We start from the raw sequence: 19,178 nt of genomic DNA, 5'->3' as shown, positions 1-19,178 counted from the left end.
GTGATATAGATTAAGGAAGATCTGGAGGAAAATTTGGACTCAAGAGCAAATGTGCATTTCATTCACCTGAAAGACAGAGACAGGATCTCTGTGGTCTGTGAAGAAAGCTGAGCAGGAATAAGAGCTAAACATCTCTTTATTCCATCCCACTTTTAAAGGCCTTCATGCCTGCTTCCTCTGTTTAGCATCTCAGATTGGCCCTGCCCTGGTGAGATCCTTTAGGTGTCTTGGCACATGTCCTGGTCACGCTAAGTTGTCACTGTCATTATTTGCCTCTATATGTTTCACTGTCTCTACAGCTTTATTTTTTCACAGTGCATACCTTTTCAGTGTCCATATTCTTTAAAAGTATGGTCATGGGCCATGCTCTGGTAGCTCATGCATTTAATCCTAGCTATTCAGGAGGCTGAGACCTGAGGATCGTGGTTTGAAGCTAGCCTGAGCAGAAAAGTCCACGAGACACTTACCTCCAATAAACTACCCAAAAGCTGGAAGTGGAGCTGTATCTCAAGTGGTAGAATGCTAGTCTTGAGTGAAAAAAGCCAAACAAGGGCACACACAGACACACAGAGACACACACAGAAACACAGACATAGACATACAGACACGTGTAGGGTCATGGGCTGCCCTTTCTTTGTGACTCATCAGCGTGTCTTGGTAAGAATGTCCTGAGCAAGGGCACTCGGTGTATACTGCTGACCCACTGAAGAGAGGACTGAGTGACATAAAGAAGGACAGGCCTTCTCGCTAGCATTGTCCCAGGACTTGGAGCTGACGTGATTGTTTACCACTGACCCCTTGCTCTGATCCTGCTGTGCATAAAGAATAGAATAATAACAGAGCTGAGCAAGTCTACTCTCTAGTGGTGAGCTCTGTGCCTGTCTTCCAACCCTAGCATGCTTTTCTCAGGTATGAAATGAGAATTATCATCTCATCCTTCAAAGATTGTGGTAAGGATAAAATGGTAAGATGCATTTCAGGTGCTTTAGCATATACAAGATGTTCAGTGCTGAGAGTTAATCTTGCATTTTGAATTGGTAGACTTGCAGGTTTTACTTCCTAAAAGATATAAGCTTGATTTTTTTTGGAAAATGTATAGTTTAATCCCTCCTCCCTGCCTCTGTGTGTGTGTGTGTGTGTGTGTGTGTGTGTGTGTGTGTGTGTGTGTGTGTGTGTGTGTGTGTATGACAGTCATGGGGCTTGAACTCAGGGCCTGGGTGCTGTCCTTGAGCTTTTTTTTGCTCTAGGCTATGCTTTACCTGAGCCACAGCTCCACCTCTGGCTTTTTTGGTAGTTAATTGAAGATCAGGGTCTGATGGACTTTCCTGTCCAAGTTGGCTTCCAACTGTGATCCTCAGATCTCAGCCTCCTCAGTAGGTAGGATTACAGGCATGAGCCACTGGCACTTGGTGCTTAACTTGCTTTTAATCATTAAAATCAAGGAAGGATTTGAATTGATGGAATTCAATAAAAACAAACCAAAATGAGAACTTGGCAGAATAAACAATCAAATTTCTGTAATGAAAAATTGCAAGGGAATAAATTAACCAAAGATGGAGAAGAAGCCAAAAGATTAATCTGAGGAGATATAATAACCAATAGTAATCCATGGATCTTCCTTGGATTCTGATTCAAATAACCAATTAAAAACCTATAAGATAGCCTGGTTGATCTTTGGATTTTTGTTAAAGCAATCCCAGGCAGAAAAATGTGTGATATTCTTATTTCCAATTAACCACCAAAAGGCTGGAAGTGGAGAGCTGTGGCTCAAGTGCTAGAGACCGAGCCTTGAGCAAAAAAGCTAAACAACAGTGCCCAGGCCCCGAATTCAAACCCCAGTACTTAGCACACAACAACACAACAAAACCCATAAGACAATTGGGAAAATGTGAATGGTAGGTGAATATTAGATAGTATGAAGGAATCATTTTCTTTGGATGTGATTAACAGTTTGTGGTTATATTTAAGTGTGTAACGTAGAGGTGCGTGTTGAAATATGTATGCATGAAATGAGACCTTGATGTTTGTTTCAAAACAATCTAAGGCAGAGGAGATGAGTGCGAGGTATATACAAAAACAAGCTGGGCCCTGAGCTCATCACTGTTGAACTTCTGTATTTTTCATTGTCATTTTAAGATAGAATGAGAGTAACTAACATGAAGGAAAATCTACCATTCTCCTTTTCAGTCATTAACAACTACAATGCCTAAAACTCAAAATATAGCTGAATGTTAGAAATAATTTGACATGGCACTTTTAACACTAGTCAGAAGAAAACTGAAATTTGTTACATTTGCTACTAAATTAGAGCTTCAGACTTGGAGTCGTTAATACCTCAGGCCTCAGGGAGATTTTTCAGCTCAGTTAATGAGCAAATGCTTCCATTTTGGTTTTGGCAGTTGACCTTTGGCAGACTGTCCTTGCTTATGTGTAAGTTTTGTGGACTGTCTTATTAGTAAATGGAATTTTGACTTTTGCTGTTTTGGTATGTTTTCACTTATTGTCTACTCAAATCCCCAAAAGCAGTGCGTAGGTTCTATGTTTTGTAACAAGGTCCTCTCATTTCTTATTATGAAAAGCATACCTGTAGGCACTCAGAGATCAGCAAAACCATCCCTTACGTGAGTCTTTTGCAAGATTATAGGGTCTTTTTAATCCAAGCTCTTACTCTCCTCCTAAAGTTGCTTTTGTAACCAACTTTGTAGCACCATGAAACACAGTTCAACTCTCAAAATTAACTAGCATTCTTCCTTTAGAGGGCCAAGAGCTTGCGTGTGGGAGATGAGTAGGTAAATGGAGGAATGAAAATAAGTCTTATCAGGACAGAAATGGATGAGAATTCAAGGGAAAAACAAATCACCATAGCGAAAGAGTTGCTTGTTGCCAGGTATAGCATCACACGCTTGAGATCCTAGCTACATAGGAGGGTCGAAATCCAAGGTGGTCCAGCCCAAAACTGGAAAATCTATTGGAAAAATAACTAATACCAAAAAGGGCTGGGCTGGTGGGGCATGGCTTAGGTGATAAAGTACCTGCTTAGCAAGTGTGAGGCCCTGGTTCAAACTCCAGTGCCACATGCATGCATGTGCACACATACTCACATGCAAATAACAATACAGGGTTGCTTGTTCACAGATATTCAATATCTTTCCTTTGAAAGTTATCTAGGGGCTGGGAAGGTGGCTCAGTGGTAGAGCGCTTGCCTTGCATGCCTGAGGCCCTGGGTTCGATTCCTCAGCACCATATAAGCAAAAAGAAAGAAAGAAAGAAAAGTTATCTATTTTTTTTTTTGTCCATTGTGGGGCTTGAACTCAGGGCCTGGGCACTGTCCCTGGGCTCCTTTTGCTCAAGGCTAGTGCTCTACTACTTTGAGCCACAGCTCAATTTCTAGTTTTCTGGAAGTTAACTGGAGATAAGAGTCTTACAGCCTTTCCTGTTTGGGCTGTCTTCAAACTGCGGTCCTCAGATCATGCCTGGTGGTCGGTGACCCCAGTCCCCAGCTAGAAAAGTCATCCTAACTAGGAATCTCAGTGGCCTTGTGTTGGAGGCTTTCAGGAAGTGCCACCAGCCAAGCAGAGGAGTCTTGACTTTTGATGAGAAGCTCTCCCTTTTCCAAATTCTGGTTCAATGTCAAGAACATTGAACCTGAACATATATACAACTGGTACTGTGTCCTAGGGTGGAGTCAAAGAAATTTCCCTGTCAGTGTTGGTGACAGAGCAGAAAAGTCTGCCTCAAAGGGGCAGAATCCATATCTGTGATACCAGCTCTATCTCCAGTAGGGTAAGAAATGATTGCCAGGACTCTCTATTATTCTTTAGGAAATAGCTGAAGTCTGAGATAGGGCAAGCACTTACACTCTAGTTTATCCTGAGGTCTTCCAGTCTCCAGCAGGGACAGGTAACACACGACATCCTTCAAATACACAACTGGAGACTCTGAGCCTGATGACTGAGCAACAGGAACTCCCAGGGGGGCTGTAGTCACTTGATCTTTGGCTGTCACTGGCTTCTGGACTGTGTTTGCATCTGTGATGGGCAAAAGGAGGGCACCCAAAGATACAGACATTAGGAAATATCCATACTGTGGAGGCTATATTCTCTGAGTTGACTTCATTATGTCACTTTTAAGAGTTTCTTTCCTTGTAGGAAATTCATCTATTCTCTTTGCATTTTCAGAAAAGGTAATACTGATTCTTGGTAATACCAATAGTCAACAGCTGAATGTAATTTGGATGATCTTTTTGGACATATCTGACTTACAGAAATAATTTTGATTAGAACTTCACGAGTATACCCTCTCATAATTCTCTTCTCAAATACATTTAAAGACAAATAGAAGGATAAAATATTGAAAAACAGAAACTGAGACTGGCAACCAATTTCCAGAAAACTAAGAAAGACTTTGACTAATTGCAAATGTGCTAGTTAGTTGGCCTAAGAAAATGTAAAAAGGACTTATCAGAGCAATAAAATATTATTGTGCCACAAGGATAAATTCTTTGTTTCTCTCACACTTTGTCCTCAAGTCAGAAAAATAAGACATATTACTAACAAGAAACCTAGGCAAGTATATTTCACGGTGTAAAATTTTTTTTTTTTTTTTTTTTTCTGCTAGTCTTGGGGCTTGAATTCAGGGCCTGGGCATTGTCTCTGAGCTTCTTTGTGCTCAAAGCTAGTACTCTACTATTTGAGCCATAGCACCACTTCTAGCTTTTCTGAGTAGTTTACTGGATATGAGTCTCATGGTCTGTTCTGCCCGGGCTGGCTTTGAACCAGGATCCTCAGATCTCAGCCTCCTCAGTAGCTAGGATTACAGGCCTGAGCCACCAGGCTGTAAAATCAATTTTTTTTATTATTGTGTGTAAAATCAATTTTTGAGGTACTTTTCATACTCTCTCTTCAGTTACCTTTTCAACCTTCATACCCATTAGAAATGATTTTTTGTATCTAGTAAGGGAGTAAAATTCACAGAAAACAACTGACAAGGCAAACAGAAGACTATTAGTGACAAATATAGTGAAGCTATGGCACTGCTACTAAGTAACAAAGTACTGAAGCCTTAGAGGCAAAGATAACTCTGATGGGGAAGGGAGGTATGCCACCCATAACATCCTTAGTCAGAGAACCAAGGCACCAAGCAATAAAAGGTACTTAAGCTGCTTTGCGCTGACTGACTCCTCATTTGGTCTCACCAATTAACTAAAGGCAAGATAAAAGCTAGGCACAACAATCTCCATTTTGCATCTGTGTCCTTTGATTTGAGCCATTCTCTCGGGCAGCCACTTTTCAATCACCTTGGAGTTCAAGAAGGACAAGACTTATGATCAATAACATGTTCATAAGAAGGGACAGAGGAAGCTGTCTCTGAGGAAGAGAATAGCCAAAAGGTCAGGCAGATCAGCTGCTAGGCAACCACGACTTGTTCTCGCCCCTCCGACAGGGACAGAAATGACAAACTTCTAGCAAATTCTCTGGGACCTCAGAAAACAAGAACTGAAATGATGGTTAACCAGGCCCAAACTGGGAAAAAAAGCTAAGGAACAGCGCTTAGGTCTGAGTTCAAACTCCAATACCAGCACCAAAAAGAAAAGAGTATGAGTTCAAATGACAAGAACCCTGACCCACAAAACACCACAGGGACCTGAGATGAGAGTTTCTTCAAATGGACTCTTGATGTGTTTCTAATCTGTTCTCCACTCAGAGCTAGAAAGGAAACTAGAAGGATTACAGAGTTTTCAGTGTTTAAGTGAAGCACTCACGAGATTTAAAACAATTCACTATGGTTGGAAAGCAGAACATTGAGTTATAGTATCTTACCTATCATACATGTATACATACATATAGTTATATATGTATACACACATGTATTCAATCATATAGGTATGTATGTACACATAAATATATACATACATACATAATATATGAAAAAAAACCATAAAACTGCTATTCTTTATCTCCTGGGCACATCCCAATAGACAGATTCTGACTTCATGTATTTATAAATCTTTTTAGCAAAATGATCATGTCCAGTAAATGAGGTCTGACTTTCTGAGTCTTTCTTTGTATTTAAAGCTTCCAAAGAAACTTGGAGAGTCCACTAGTGACCTTCCATGAGAGCAGGATGCCAGCTGACACCTCCGGAGGCTGAGGGTGCATATTGAAGGAGAGCTTGGCAAATAATACCAAGAACAAAGTGTAGAAGTAGGGGCATAATAATAATTGAACAGTTACTTTGTGCCAGATGCTGTCCTAAGCATTTACACATCTAATTCACCTGAACCTTCATAACAACACTTACTGTTGTTCCATTTTTCAGATGGGATACCAAGGCACTGAGACATTATTCAAGCATGCCCACAGGTATTGCCAAGAGTTAGAAATCAAACCCAGGCAGTCCGTATGTTCTATTGCTTGATCTGATTTAGGTGGCTAGTGACCAGAAAACGTGTATTAGTCATGAGAACAAAAGTCAAGGATGGCAATCTTTGCCTTTTTTCAGTCTTTTTTTTTTTTTTTTTTGGTGCTGGTCCTGGGGCTTGAACTAATGGTCTGGATACTGCCCCTGAGCTTATATGCTCAAGGCTAGTGTGCTATCATTTGAGCCACAGTTTCACTTCTGGCTTTTTGATGGTTAACCGGAGACAAACGTCTCATGGACTTTCCTGCCTGGACTGGCTTTGAACCACAATCCTCAGATCTCAGGATTATAGGAATAAACCAATGGCACAGAGCTTTCCCCAGACTTCTTAAGAGCGGCTGGCCTTGAGCCATGGGCCTGTCATCAACACAGAGAAATCATTTCACGTTTATAAATGAGCCAGGGAGATTCCCCATCTGCCATAGCCCAGGACTAGGCCTAAGGACAGCAGACACTAAGAAGCCTCGGAGAGGGCAACTTTGGTGAACCCACCAGGAACCAACCAAAATGGCACCTTGCCACGGACACAAACCACCACGCAGCTCAAGAAATACCACTGCTTCTTTCTGCATAGGAAACAGAGCAGAAATTTTGAGGTTGGACAAGTATGAATTAAATCCTTGCTCTGCAAGGTACACCAGTAGCACATAACCTCCCCAAACCCCGGCTCCTCATGTGGTATGACTGTAGAGGTTAAAGGAATATGTAAGAAACAGGTGCCAGGCAAACAGATCTTCAAAAACAATTTTAGTTGGCTTCTCCTTGCTAACTTATTAGTAACTCCTCAATCTATTGAGAATGCCCTTATATACTTGTATCTTCTCCAGCCATCCACAAGAAGTCATTACTACTACTACTACTACTACTTCTTTTACTACACACACACACACACACACACACACACACACACACACACACACACACACACTCCTTCTTCTGAGAAAACTTTTTCCCTTTGGACAGAGGCAAATGGCAATCTGTCCCAAATCTTGACATAGTTTGTTCCAGGGCAAGTAGAGAAAGAACTTCACTTAACACCAGATTTCCACATTCTCCTCATGGATGAGGTATTCCCCAGTCTTCCCCTAAATCACATATTCCAAAAACTTACCTGTATCAGGGGCACAGGCCTCATCTGCTTTGGCAGCATTATCCACATTTTGTACACTAGAATCTTGGAAATAAAAAGATAATTTAAAGGCTAGTATATGCTCCTGGTCTCTTAAAGGGGCAGGTGGGTTCCTGTCCCATATGATGTGGTTCACATAAGTTGTGTTTGTGGGTCAGGGTTTCTTGTCATCTGAGCTCATGTTCTTCTTTCTTTCTTTCCTTCTTTTCTTTCTTTCTTTCCTTCTTTTCTTTCTTTCTTTCCTTCTTTTTTTCCTTCCTTCCTTCCTTCCTTCCTTCCTTCCTTCCTTCCTTCCTTCCTTCCTTCCTTCCTTCCTTCCTTCCTTCCTTCCTTCCTTCCTTCTTTCCTTTTCCTTCCTTCCTTCCTTCCTTCTTGTGCTGTTTTCAGGCTTGGATTCAGGGCCTGAGTTGCTGTCCTTTACCTCTTTTGCTCAAGGTTGGAACTCTACCATTTGAACCATAGCTCCAGTCCAAGCTTTGTTAGTAGTCAACTGGAGATAGAGTTGACTGACTCCCCTCTCATACCCAAGCTCCAGGAGGATGGAACTTGCACTTCATGCCAGTGCCCAACTAGTCGCAGCCTGGACATGTGCTGGATATGCTCTGCCAGCTGACTGAAGTCCTTGCTAAAGGCTTTCTTTTCTTGATACATGTAAGTTTGTGTCCCACATTGTCCACATTCTATTCTCTGAACCTGAGTGGCAGGGATTATCTCCTTGTTTATTGGACCATGGGTTTCTATGAAGTCATATAAAGGAAAGAGTCTCCGTTCCTTGGTGCCCATTCTGAACCCATAGGAAAGTTCCTATGCTCAGAGGACTCTGTAGGAATCCAGTCCTTGTCCATGGCACAGGGTCTGAGCTATTCAAGTTCCTCCCATCTTGATGAAGGCTAGTCCACATACCTGAGCTGTTTGGTGCAATGCTGCTGCCTCCTTCCTTTGGGTGGTCAGGAGTCTCCTGTCTGGGCTTCTGGCTGAAGGCCAGGAAGAGGTTTGTGCTCAGTGGCTGAGGAAGATCCACCTCCAGGTAGGCCCTCATGAACAGCTTGAAGACATCAAAGCTGATTGGCTGAGAGGAACAGAGAAAACTAGGTGGAGGAAATTGAAGGGACAGAGGGGAAGGAGGAGAAGGAAGGGGAGGCAAGGAGGTGGCAGGAGAGATAAATGGCGATGGATGAGTTGGTGGGGCAGGAGGGAAAAGGCCAGGATGGGCAGACAAGGATTAGGGGCAAGTGGGTGAAATGCAAAGCCGAGAAAACATGGGTGATTGCACCTCAGGACTCAGTGGCCACAGAACCAGAGAGGGGCTTTTGTAGAAGTAAGATGTAGACTTAATTTGCATAAAAGGGGTGGGGATGGCAGGTGAGCTCTGGAAAAGAGGGCTCTGTCTACCCAGGACCTTGTGAGTTGAGGGATATGGCCCTAAAGGGCAGGGATAAGAGCAATGCCTTGGAATCCTGGTTAAGATAAATAGAGCCTTGACCAGGTGGCTCATGCCTAGATTCCTAGCTACCCTGGAGGCTGAGAACTGAGCACTGAGGTTCAAAGTAGCCCAGGAAGAAAAGTCTACTAGACCCTTATCTTCTATTAACTATCAAAAAGTCAGAAGTGGAGATGTTGCTCAAGTGGTAGAGCACCAGCTTTGAGTAAAACAAAGTGAAAGTATGAGGCTCTGAGCTTGAGCTCCAGTATTGGCACTGAAAAAAAAAAATGCGAGCAGGTATTCAGGGGAAAAGCATGTGGAAAGAAATGGTTCTTCTGCCGTATGCTTTTTTTTTTTTTTCCCTTTGTGCCATGAGAGATGTGATTCTGAGTATTCAGGTCTCAGGAAATAGAATTATCTGGAAAAGGACAGGCTCCGTTTTTTTATTATCTGCATTACTGTATATTGTCTAGGCAAATTCCGTTATGATGGGAGATTTTTCTTCTGTGTGTGTGTGTGTGTGTGAGAGAGAGAGAGACAGATAGAGAGAGAGAGAGAGGGAGAGAAAGAAAGAGGTAGAGAGTGTAGGGGGATGTTGACTGCTTCTCAAAACATGTCCTTGTGAAGGTTTTAGGCACTAGAAGAAGAGCAGGAAGCCAAGGACAGAAGGTAGAACCAAGAAATATGCCAAAAGCTAGACCCTCTCCCTGCTGTGTCTCCAAGTACCGCCTGGCTTCTGTGCTAGGTGGGAGCAATCATGCCAGAAAGAGCTGCAGCACTCAGCAAATATTCAGCAACAACAACAACAACAACAACCACCACAACAACAGTTTGCCGTGAGTCATCACTGGCTTGTATTTTCACGGCATCAGATCTTCATCAAATCAGCAGATGCTCCTGGCAATCATTTGAGGAAGCACCATGCCAAGATCTGCTGTGCTGGCTTCTGTGAATAACAGCCACGAGAATTAAACCCTCTTTAGAAGTTTACTTGGGCCTCCCCCCACCATCAAAATGTGATAGCATTTGCCCCTTTGCTTGTTCTAGGAGGTCCACAAACCTTCCCTCATCCAAGAGCTGCCTTGCACGTGTATAATCAAGTGTAGTGTGCAGGTTTTGGCCTTAAAATCAAGTGATCACTACCTTAATTTAAGAAAGCAGCACCCTTTAAGATCTCACAGAACAATTTCTGCTTAGGGTAAGGCCCGGCTGTTCCATATAGATTTCCATTGCAGAATGGATGAACTCTGAGTTAAACAGAGGTTCTTAGCCAGATCAAGGGAGCTCTTAACAAATGATGGATTCATGTTTATTGTGATGGCTTTCCCGCTCCCTGTCCCTTTTCTGACCAAGTCTCTGTGACTCTGTTTCACATACCCCCACCACCTCGAGTCTCATTAACTCAAAATGTCCCTTCCTCTTACAACCATGTCTCTTTTCTCAGAAAACAAAAGCAATTTTTCCCCCCTCTTCTTTTCCATGTGTAATCCATTCACTCTGGTTCTTGCTTTGACCCTGGCTGTCTCTGATTGCATCTTCCAACATTTGCTTGTTTTCTACAATTGGTCTAGGTCCATTATTTCAAAGAAATCACTATTTATTAAGACACATACTTCTCCCCTTCCTTTTCAAATTTCTCCAGGCAGACCACATTAGCCTCCTCACTTCCAGAATCATTCAGGTTGGGTTCAACCTTTTATCTCTGACTCTGCTCTTTTGCAAGTCAAATCCACTTATCTCTTCTTAGACTTTGCTCATCTTTTGTTTCCTGGTAGCATTTCTATCCTCTTGAAAGTCTTATTGTCCATGGAGTTCCATTTTGTTTCTCTTCGTTTTCTACTCTGATCGGACGGAATATTCCTAATGTTATCATTGTTCATTCATTGATTTCAAAGATCATTTTTTGTATTTTTTGCATTATTTAATTTAACAAGTCTGGTTTTATTTATTTATTTATTTATTTTACAAGTCTGGTTTTAAATTGTAATTTTGAGTTAAAAAGTGTACTGTTAATCTCTTTTGGTTAGCATCAAACTGAAAACTAATAGAACAAAATATTTCTGGGAAACATTGTATTTAATGATCTAACAACAACAAAAAGAAATCTTAAAGTCTGAAATAGTGCCAGAAGTCATTGAACAAAGTCATGTGAGATTCAGTAGACTTGTGATTGCTCTCAGATCTAAAACATTCTTTGACCCCCAGTTTCTTCTTTGGAAAATTCTAACTACTGGGCTAGATGATCTCCAGTTCTAAACTTCTTTTTTTTTTAATAAAAAAAAATTTAGGCTGGGAAGGTAGCTCAGTGGTAGAGCGCTTGCCTTGCATGCATGAGGCCCTGGGTTCAATTCCTCAGCACCACAGAAGCAGAAAATAAAAAAGCCGGAAGTGGTGCTATGGCTCAAGTGGTAGAGTGCTAGCCTTGAACTAGAGCTGAGGGACAGCGCCCAGGCCCAGAGTTCAGGCCATGACCAGACCCCCCCCCAAAAAAATATTTATTTTGTTTTAAAGGTGATGTAGAGAGGGATTATAGTTACATAAGTAAGGTAATGAGCACATTTCTTGTCGAACATTATTACCCCCCTCTCTTATTTTTCTCCCACTATCCCTCCCCATCCCCCTGGACTCCTGCTCCCCCCTCCCCAAGTTGTAAAGTTCATTTTCAACTTAGTGTCTCTTGAGTATCGCTGTTGCATTGGTTCACTCTTTGTCTTTCTTTCACCATTTTGTTATTCCTCTTCCCTTCCTCAAACCAGATGAATGTATATATACAACACAGGGTACCAGAATAAAAAACAGTGACTACAGGGGATAAACCAAAGGGGAAAAAAAAAAAGAAAGAACTTCATACAGCACATTAAAAACAACAACATCATCAACAATAAAGAACCTCTTGTTTCCATATCTTGGCGTTCATTTCAATTAGCATCATTTTATGTGGTCATGTGTACACAGCTATTGAGCCATTGTGATCCTCTAAACTTCTCTTCGCTGCTTCCCTAAACCAGTTACTCTTCCTGACTCTTCCACGTACGCTAATGCCAAGGACAACAGTCCAGACCTGTCAGTGGCCTGAGACTGGTTCTTGTCTTCTCGTTCTGTCCACTGTTCCTTTGCAGCGTCTGCCATATCCGGGCCTTTGCTATGTCTGTTGCCCTCGCTGTCATCCCCATGGTTCCAGCCTTCTATTTCATGCATCTCACCAAGGCCAGTGCAATATTCACGCAAGGTGTCCTTGCCCCTCTGCCCCACCTCCTAATCACCATCTGTTGGTCCTCCTGTCCCATCTGTCTTACGCATCCTTGCCAGGTTGATTTCCCAAGGCACAACTCAGGAAAGATTATTTCTCCACTCAAAAACTTTCCATGACAAGGGAGGAGGCTACAATGCTTGATAATCTTGCCCATGTAATTGTAACTCCTCTGTACGATATTTTCATAATAAAAAATTAAAAAAAAAACTTTCCATGGCTTCTAATTGCCCAAGGAGCAGTTGAGATAAGTTGATTCTCTACATGTTCCTATACTATGCACTGCAAAATAGATGCAAAAGGGAAATGAGACCAGATAAAAAAGGATATAGAAAGAATGCTTAATATGTAATGTTCTTACAGTCCAATGGTTTGTCCTGTATACTGTTGGAGACCTTGGGAATTGACAGTCTCCCTGTGAATCTCACTCCAGTCCAGACTTGTAGCTACTTCAAGCTCCAAGCACATTCTGCTGCTTTCTCTTGTTATTTTCTATGTGCAATTATGCACTCCTCCACACGGATGTCTGTGTTCTTCCTCAACAAAGCCTCCATACACTTCACTCCATGGGGACCACTTTTTCTCTACCTGTGAAAATTCTAATCATGCTTTAAGGCCCAATCCAAATACTACTTCCTCCAGGAAGCCTAATAGAATCTCTTATATTTGAGGTTCCTTAATTTGTGCCTTGGAGCCTTTCTTGCTAAATAAACTCTTATGCACCACTCTGTATTAATATATAGTTAGTTGTGATATACCTTAAATTTGGAGCTACTGGAAGATAGCAAGAATGGTATCTCATTTTTATGTCCCCCAAACCCTGTCACAGTTTCTTTTCTCCCCTCTCTCCTTTCCTCCCTCCCTCCTTTCCTTTCCTACTGTGAGGTTTGGACAAAGGATTCTGTGCTTGCTAGGCAGGCAGGTACTCTACTTCTTGAGCTGTACCTCCAAGAACTTACTGCTCTGCTTTTTGCCATAGTTGGCTTAGACCACTCTCCTCTTATTTTACCCTTCCTACCACAGTTGGAATGGCAGGTGTTGCCATGTTCAGTTTTTTTTTTTCTGTTAAGATGAGGTTTCACAAACATTTTTGCCTAGGCTGTGTTGGAACTACAATCTTCCTAATCTGTTCTTTGAGTAGCTAAGATTGTAGGCACAGGCCACTGGCATGTGTACATAGTGATTCTTCATAGGTATCTGGATGGCAGATGGGTTCCTACTTCAGGAGAGGGCTTGTGCTGCCCCTGGCTCTCATCAATTATTGTGAGATCTGCTTAGTGTTTGTCTGTCTATCCATCTACCTATCCTAAGTTTCCTAAGCAGGCTTAGTGTTGGGCATCAATAGAGAAAGCATCAACAATTTAGGGTCCTTACATTCCAGAGACCTTTATCTTACATGTAGGTAAAGGTACTGAAAGAATTATAATACATAGTCAAGTGACATAGACCAAGAATGGATGTAAACACTCTGAGAGTTGGGCACTGGTTGCTCATGCCTATAATCCTAGCTACTAAGGAAGCCGAGATCTAAGGATTGTAGTTTAAGGCCAACATAGGCAGAACTGTCCATGAGATTCTCCTCTCCAATTAACCACCACAAAGCTGGAAGTGAAGCTGTGGCTCAAGTGGTAGAGTGCCAGCCTTGAGCAAATAAAGCTAAGGGACAGCATTCAGGCCCTGAGTTCAAGCCCCCAGTACTGGCACACAAAGAAAATTTTCTGAATGTTTAGAATGTAATAATGATGGATCTCATGTCCACCTATTTGTACTCCATTCTGAAGAACAGTAAGGCATAGATTAAGCCTGGAAACAGAATTCACCAGAAGGTCCTTAGTGAGAACCGGGCCTCCTTATGCCAGTGAGGCTTAAGAGAAGTGGTGATTCACTCTTGATCACCAGCAGCAGAGTAAAACAGAAAGCCACATCTTCTGACTTCTAGTTTACTACTGTATCTGTCACAGGTCCCAGAGTGGACTTAGCACTTCCTGACACTACCACCAAGCACTACAAATTCACCAAGTGAAGCATGTGACTGTATGCTATGTTGAAAGTGATATCTGGTTATGAGAAGGTTCTCAAGCACAGGCTAAGAGCAGAGTAGTTGTTTCATAAATGCGCAGTGTGTATCTTGGAAGAGAGTACAACCACATACACTACTTAAAGGCATATATGCAACTCTCCGAGTGCTGGAGTAATATCACAGGCACCTTCACTTTTCAGGCCAAAGGAACTCAGCATTTTTTTGTTGTTCAGTCTGGGCACTGTCTCTGAGCTTTTGTGCTCAAGGCTAGCATTCTACTACTTTGAGCCACAGAGCCACTTCCAGTTTTCTGGTGATTAATTGGAGATAAGAGTCTCATGGACTTTCATGTTTGGGCTAGCTTTGAACAGGGATCTCAGCCTCCTTAGCTGGGATTACAGGTGTGAGCCATCAGCGCCTGGCAAGACCGGTTTTGTTAGTATTTGAAGATGAGGCTGACGGAATACATCATTACTTTCTGCTCCATACACTAGGGTGAGCTCTTACAAAGAGCCCACACTGACTAGCACACCATCCTAGAAGGCAACTTCATTTAAAAAAAAAAAAAAATTTTGATGACATAACTAATGTACTCAAAGTCACAAAACAAGTAGTTGAGGAGAGATTTGTACTCAACCCTGTGTAGGTCCACCTCTTCAGCTCTGCTGGGTTTTGATCACTGCTGTCTGAACCTGGTACATTCTTGCAAGGATGAGTTGGAGGGGCAGGGGGAGGGCAGAACCTGTTCATCATAGCCACATTCTGCCCCACTACCAACTGCCAACTTCTATTCCTGCCCTCGCTTTCCTATCAATCTTCCCTTTCCTTCTGCTAACTCTTTTCTCGTTGAGACATTTTAGCAGCAGGAAGTCATCAAGCTCAAGAGAAATTAAACCTTTGTTGTTTCCCCAACCTTGTGCCATGACATTACACCTACTAGAAGTCAAGCACACCGCGTGACAGGATGAAATCAAAGTGACAAAACTCCCCTGGGCAGCAGCGGTGCCAGGCAGACAATGGCGTTGGGGCCAGCCCTGATCAGGAGGCGGGGGCGGCTGTGTGCTCGTAACAGACAGCTGCTCCCTCCTTGTGAACGCTCCCTTGGCCCTTCACACCCATGGTGGCCCTCACCCAATTGTTCTCCTCCCACGTGTCAGCCTCCCAGCGCAGACAGGCTGATTAGCAGCCCCCGCTACCCTTTATTCCTGTGTTTTTGGAGTTGGGGGTGGGAGGTGTGGGGCAGGGAGTTCTGTGCTGGCTCGACATCTTCTCCGCATGGCGTCTCCTCGGGAATGTTCTTTGAAGTGGTGCGTTCTCATTCTCGCCTCTGTTCTGGCAACCACCCCCTGCTTCATTCTCGCCCAGTGACTGGTGCATTTTATCCATAGCCCCTCCCCCTCTCAGGTGTGCTCTGTTGGGTCCAGCAGAGAAGATGTTGACTCAGATGTGATGAATGGATGATACTGTGAATAAGGAAATGGCTAGCCTCTTCACAGGGGAGTCCTGCAGTTGGATTCCACCAAAGGACAAGGGAACAAGGGAAAGAGTGGTGTACTTAAAATATTCTGGAATGGGGATGAAAGGGGAGTTTTTACGGATATCATTTTTAGAGGGTTCTATCACACGTTTGATGCTTTGCAAAAATTCTCTCATTTGATTCACTCATCTACAAACTTCAAGGTTTTCCTGTTTTGCTATCTGCAGTGCATAAATGAGGGAAGTGAGGATCAACGAAGTGAACTATCATTCAAGCTACAGGGCTGGTTGATGCCAGAGGTTTGAGTATCACCTTAGACCATGTGACTCTAGAGGCTGGGCTCTCATGCTTAACTCTGTCAGTAGGAAGCTCTAGAAATGAGCTCTGTCCATCCATCCACCCATCCGTCTGTCTGTCTACCTTCCTTCTTTCCTCACAGCATTTTGCTATGTAGCCCAGGCTGACTTTGAACTTGGAACCTTCCTACCTCTGCATCCCATGTACTGGGATTACACACATATCCTACTACATTGGGCTTCTTCTTTATGTTTATATCTTGTAAATGCCAAGAACAGTATCTGAATACCCAGGAAATGTTAGATTCGTTGAATTTGAAAACAGGCAGAGGTTATGTATTCATTTATTTTTTCAACAACTATTTATCCAACTATTTATGTATACTCTTCTGGGTTCCAAAGACAATCAGTGAACAAAAGTTGGTGGGGCCGGGAGTCAGTGGCTCACGCCTGCAGTCCTAGCTACTCAGGAGGCTGAGATCTGAGGATCGCAGTTCAAAGCCAGCCCGGGCAGGAAAGACCATGAGACTCTTATCTCCAATAAACCACTCAGAAAACCAGAAGTGGTGCTGTGGCTCAAGTGGTAGAGTGCTAGCCTTGAGCTGAAGAGCTCAGGGACAGCGCCCAGGCCCAGAGTTCAAGCCCCAAGACAGACAAAGAAAAAAAAAAAGCTGGTGGGATAGTTAATTAAATGATGTTCGTGGTATGAGAGATGGCAAGAATTGCTAAGGAATAGGAAGCAGAGCAGTAGGATAGGAAGTGTCAGAAAGAGGGCTTCACATTTTGAACAGAAAAGATGCCAGTCACTGGCTTGTGCCTAGGCTTGAAGGAGACAAGGGAATAAAAAAAACATGAATGAAATGGCGAAGAGTATTCCAAGAAGAGGCAGTGGTGAATGAGTGGTGGAAGAGGTGGATGGTGCTGAGGTTATGGCAACATTGGCTAGTTTGACAGTATCAAGGAGACTAATATGACTGGGAAGGAATGAGAAAGGAAACAAAAGCACAAGAAGATGGTAGAGAGTAGAGTAAGGTAGAGATGGTAATGACCTTATCTTTGAGTAAGGAGTAGGGGAACCACGTAAGATTGTACAGTAGAGTAGTAACCAGGTCTGACATAGTTTTAACAGATTTCTTAGGATGTTTGTGGAGAATAGATGTTAAGAGAAGAAGCAGGGACACAATTAATAAACTCTTGCAATCATCTAAGTAAAGAATGATGATGACTAAGGTGAAGATGGTAGTAGGGCAGGTGGGGAGATGTTGCTAGATTGTGGATATAGTTTGGAGGTGGAAGTGGCAGAGTTTTTTTTTTTTATGAAGTGGATGTGGGAAACAAGAAAAAGTCAGTGATGATTCCATGGCTGTAGGCTAGTACCTCCAAGAGTTTTTGCCATTGACAGAAATGGGGGAAATTGCTGTTTTATAGGGGAAGATCAAGGACATCAATTTTGGCAAGTTTGAGATTCTACTTTTCATTTATTTATTTACTAGTATTGGGGCTTGAACTCAGAGTCAGGAGCTCTTCCTTAGCTTTCTCACTCAAGGTTAGAGCTCTAACACTTGATCCAAACCTCCAAGTTTGACTTTTTTACTGGTTAATTGGAGACTAGAGTCTCACAGACTTCCTGTCTAGGCTTTTTTTGAACCATAATTCTCAGATCTCAGCCTCCTGAGTAACTATGAGCATGAGCCATGGGGCCTGGCTCTTATTTGACTTCAAAGTAGAAATGTCAAGTGGAAGACTAGGAGAAAAACAAGGGGATGCAGTGTCCTGAACCAATATGAAGAAAATAGAGGAAGAATTGACCAACTGTGTCCAATGCCATTGAGAAAACTCTTCTCTGATTTCACCAAGGCAAATCAATGACTAGGTTGACAAATGGTTTTAGTGCAGGAATGGAATAGGACTTGCAAGAAAGCAGGAGGAAGAGGACTTGGAAATGAAGTTAGTAGACAAATTTTTTGCATCAGGAGAACATAGCTGGAGGGTGGTGGTGGTGAACCAGGAGAATGTGTGTTTTTTAAAACATAAAGACAGAATAATGTTGCTTGTGTGTTAATGGGAAAATTATATATAATTTATGATATGATCTATGATATAAGTTGATATGAAAACCGTAGAGGTAGAGGAAGTAGAAATAGAGAGTAAAATGGTGGGAGAGATGCCTTGCTGAAGCCCAAAGAGGATGAAGTGAGTGTGCCGGAGAAGTTAGCCTTAGATCAGCACAGGGATCAGTGCCCCTCAGTTACAGAAGACAACGTACCGGTAACTGGACACATAGGTAAAGCAGCTTTTTTCAGAGCTTTCCTGATTCCATGTTCTCAGTTGTTATCTGAGAACAAGGAGAGGGGAGTGAGAGACGTGGGCAGAGGAGGAGGTATGATATAGTCTTTAGGGCAGTGGGAGGAGTGAAAGGACTTGGGAAATGTAAAATGCAAGACAGCACACTGATGGTTTGCTTGACTTAGGATCAAGTTCTTCAAGGCCATCTAAGATTGCAGGAAGGAAACAAGCTGTGGAAAGACTGGAACACTGACATTTAAAGGCTTGAGTGGAATGTTCTTACCTCATGTGGGTTGTATTGTTTGAGGCTTCCACCCTCATTAAATTCAGCCAAGACATCCTTTATCTTCTTAGCGGAATCTGGAGAGACAAAATTCACATGGGAAACACAGGTGAGCAACTAGTGAGCACTGCGAAGATAAATTCTTTTATTTTTTCTAACCATTCTGTTCAAGGTCCCTTATTCCCTGGACTATATGGAGACATGCCTTATTTGCTTTTCTGCCTTCTTTTTCTTTTTTTTTTTGGGTCCGGTCGTGGGGCCTGAACTCTGGGCATGGGCGCTGTCCCTCAGCTCTTCAGCTCAAGGCTAGCGCTCTACCACTTGAGCCACAGCCCCACTTCCGGCTTTTCTTTTCTGCTTATGTGGTGCTGAGGAATCGAACCCAGGGCCTCATGCATGCAAGGCAAGCGCTCTACCACTGAGCCACCTTCCCAGCCCCCTTCTTTTTCTTTTAACTCTCTTTTCTTTCAATCTGTGCTCTCTCTTGTCATCAGAATTATTATTATTATTTTTTCAAAATCACAAATCTGATCCTTATTCAGTGAATTTCCATTTTTTTCCCCCAGCATAAGGTCTAACCCCTTTCACCTTAGC

The 19,178-nt window shown here is 42.7% G+C and overlaps 1 protein-coding gene across 1 annotated transcript in view; it reads right to left on the bottom strand.

Moving 5' to 3' along the window:
- Dgkg (diacylglycerol kinase gamma) overlaps positions 1-19,178 on the bottom strand; it is a 206,193-nt gene that overhangs the window by 127,232 nt on the left and 59,783 nt on the right. The window contains exons 3-6 of the mRNA XM_042667936.1: positions 18,585-18,661; positions 8,453-8,618; positions 7,532-7,594; positions 3,858-4,028 (exon numbers count right to left, since the gene is read on the bottom strand). Of these exons, the coding sequence (XP_042523870.1) occupies positions 3,858-4,028; positions 7,532-7,594; positions 8,453-8,618; positions 18,585-18,661 (477 nt within the window). The remainder of the gene's footprint in view (positions 1-3,857; positions 4,029-7,531; positions 7,595-8,452; positions 8,619-18,584; positions 18,662-19,178) is intronic.

This window comes from Dipodomys spectabilis, unplaced genomic scaffold (assembly GCF_019054845.1).
Source record: "Dipodomys spectabilis isolate Male_0828 unplaced genomic scaffold, ASM1905484v1 ptg000017l, whole genome shotgun sequence".
NCBI lineage: Eukaryota > Metazoa > Chordata > Mammalia > Rodentia > Heteromyidae > Dipodomys > Dipodomys spectabilis.
This window is presented reverse-complemented; position numbering and strand designations above follow the sequence as displayed.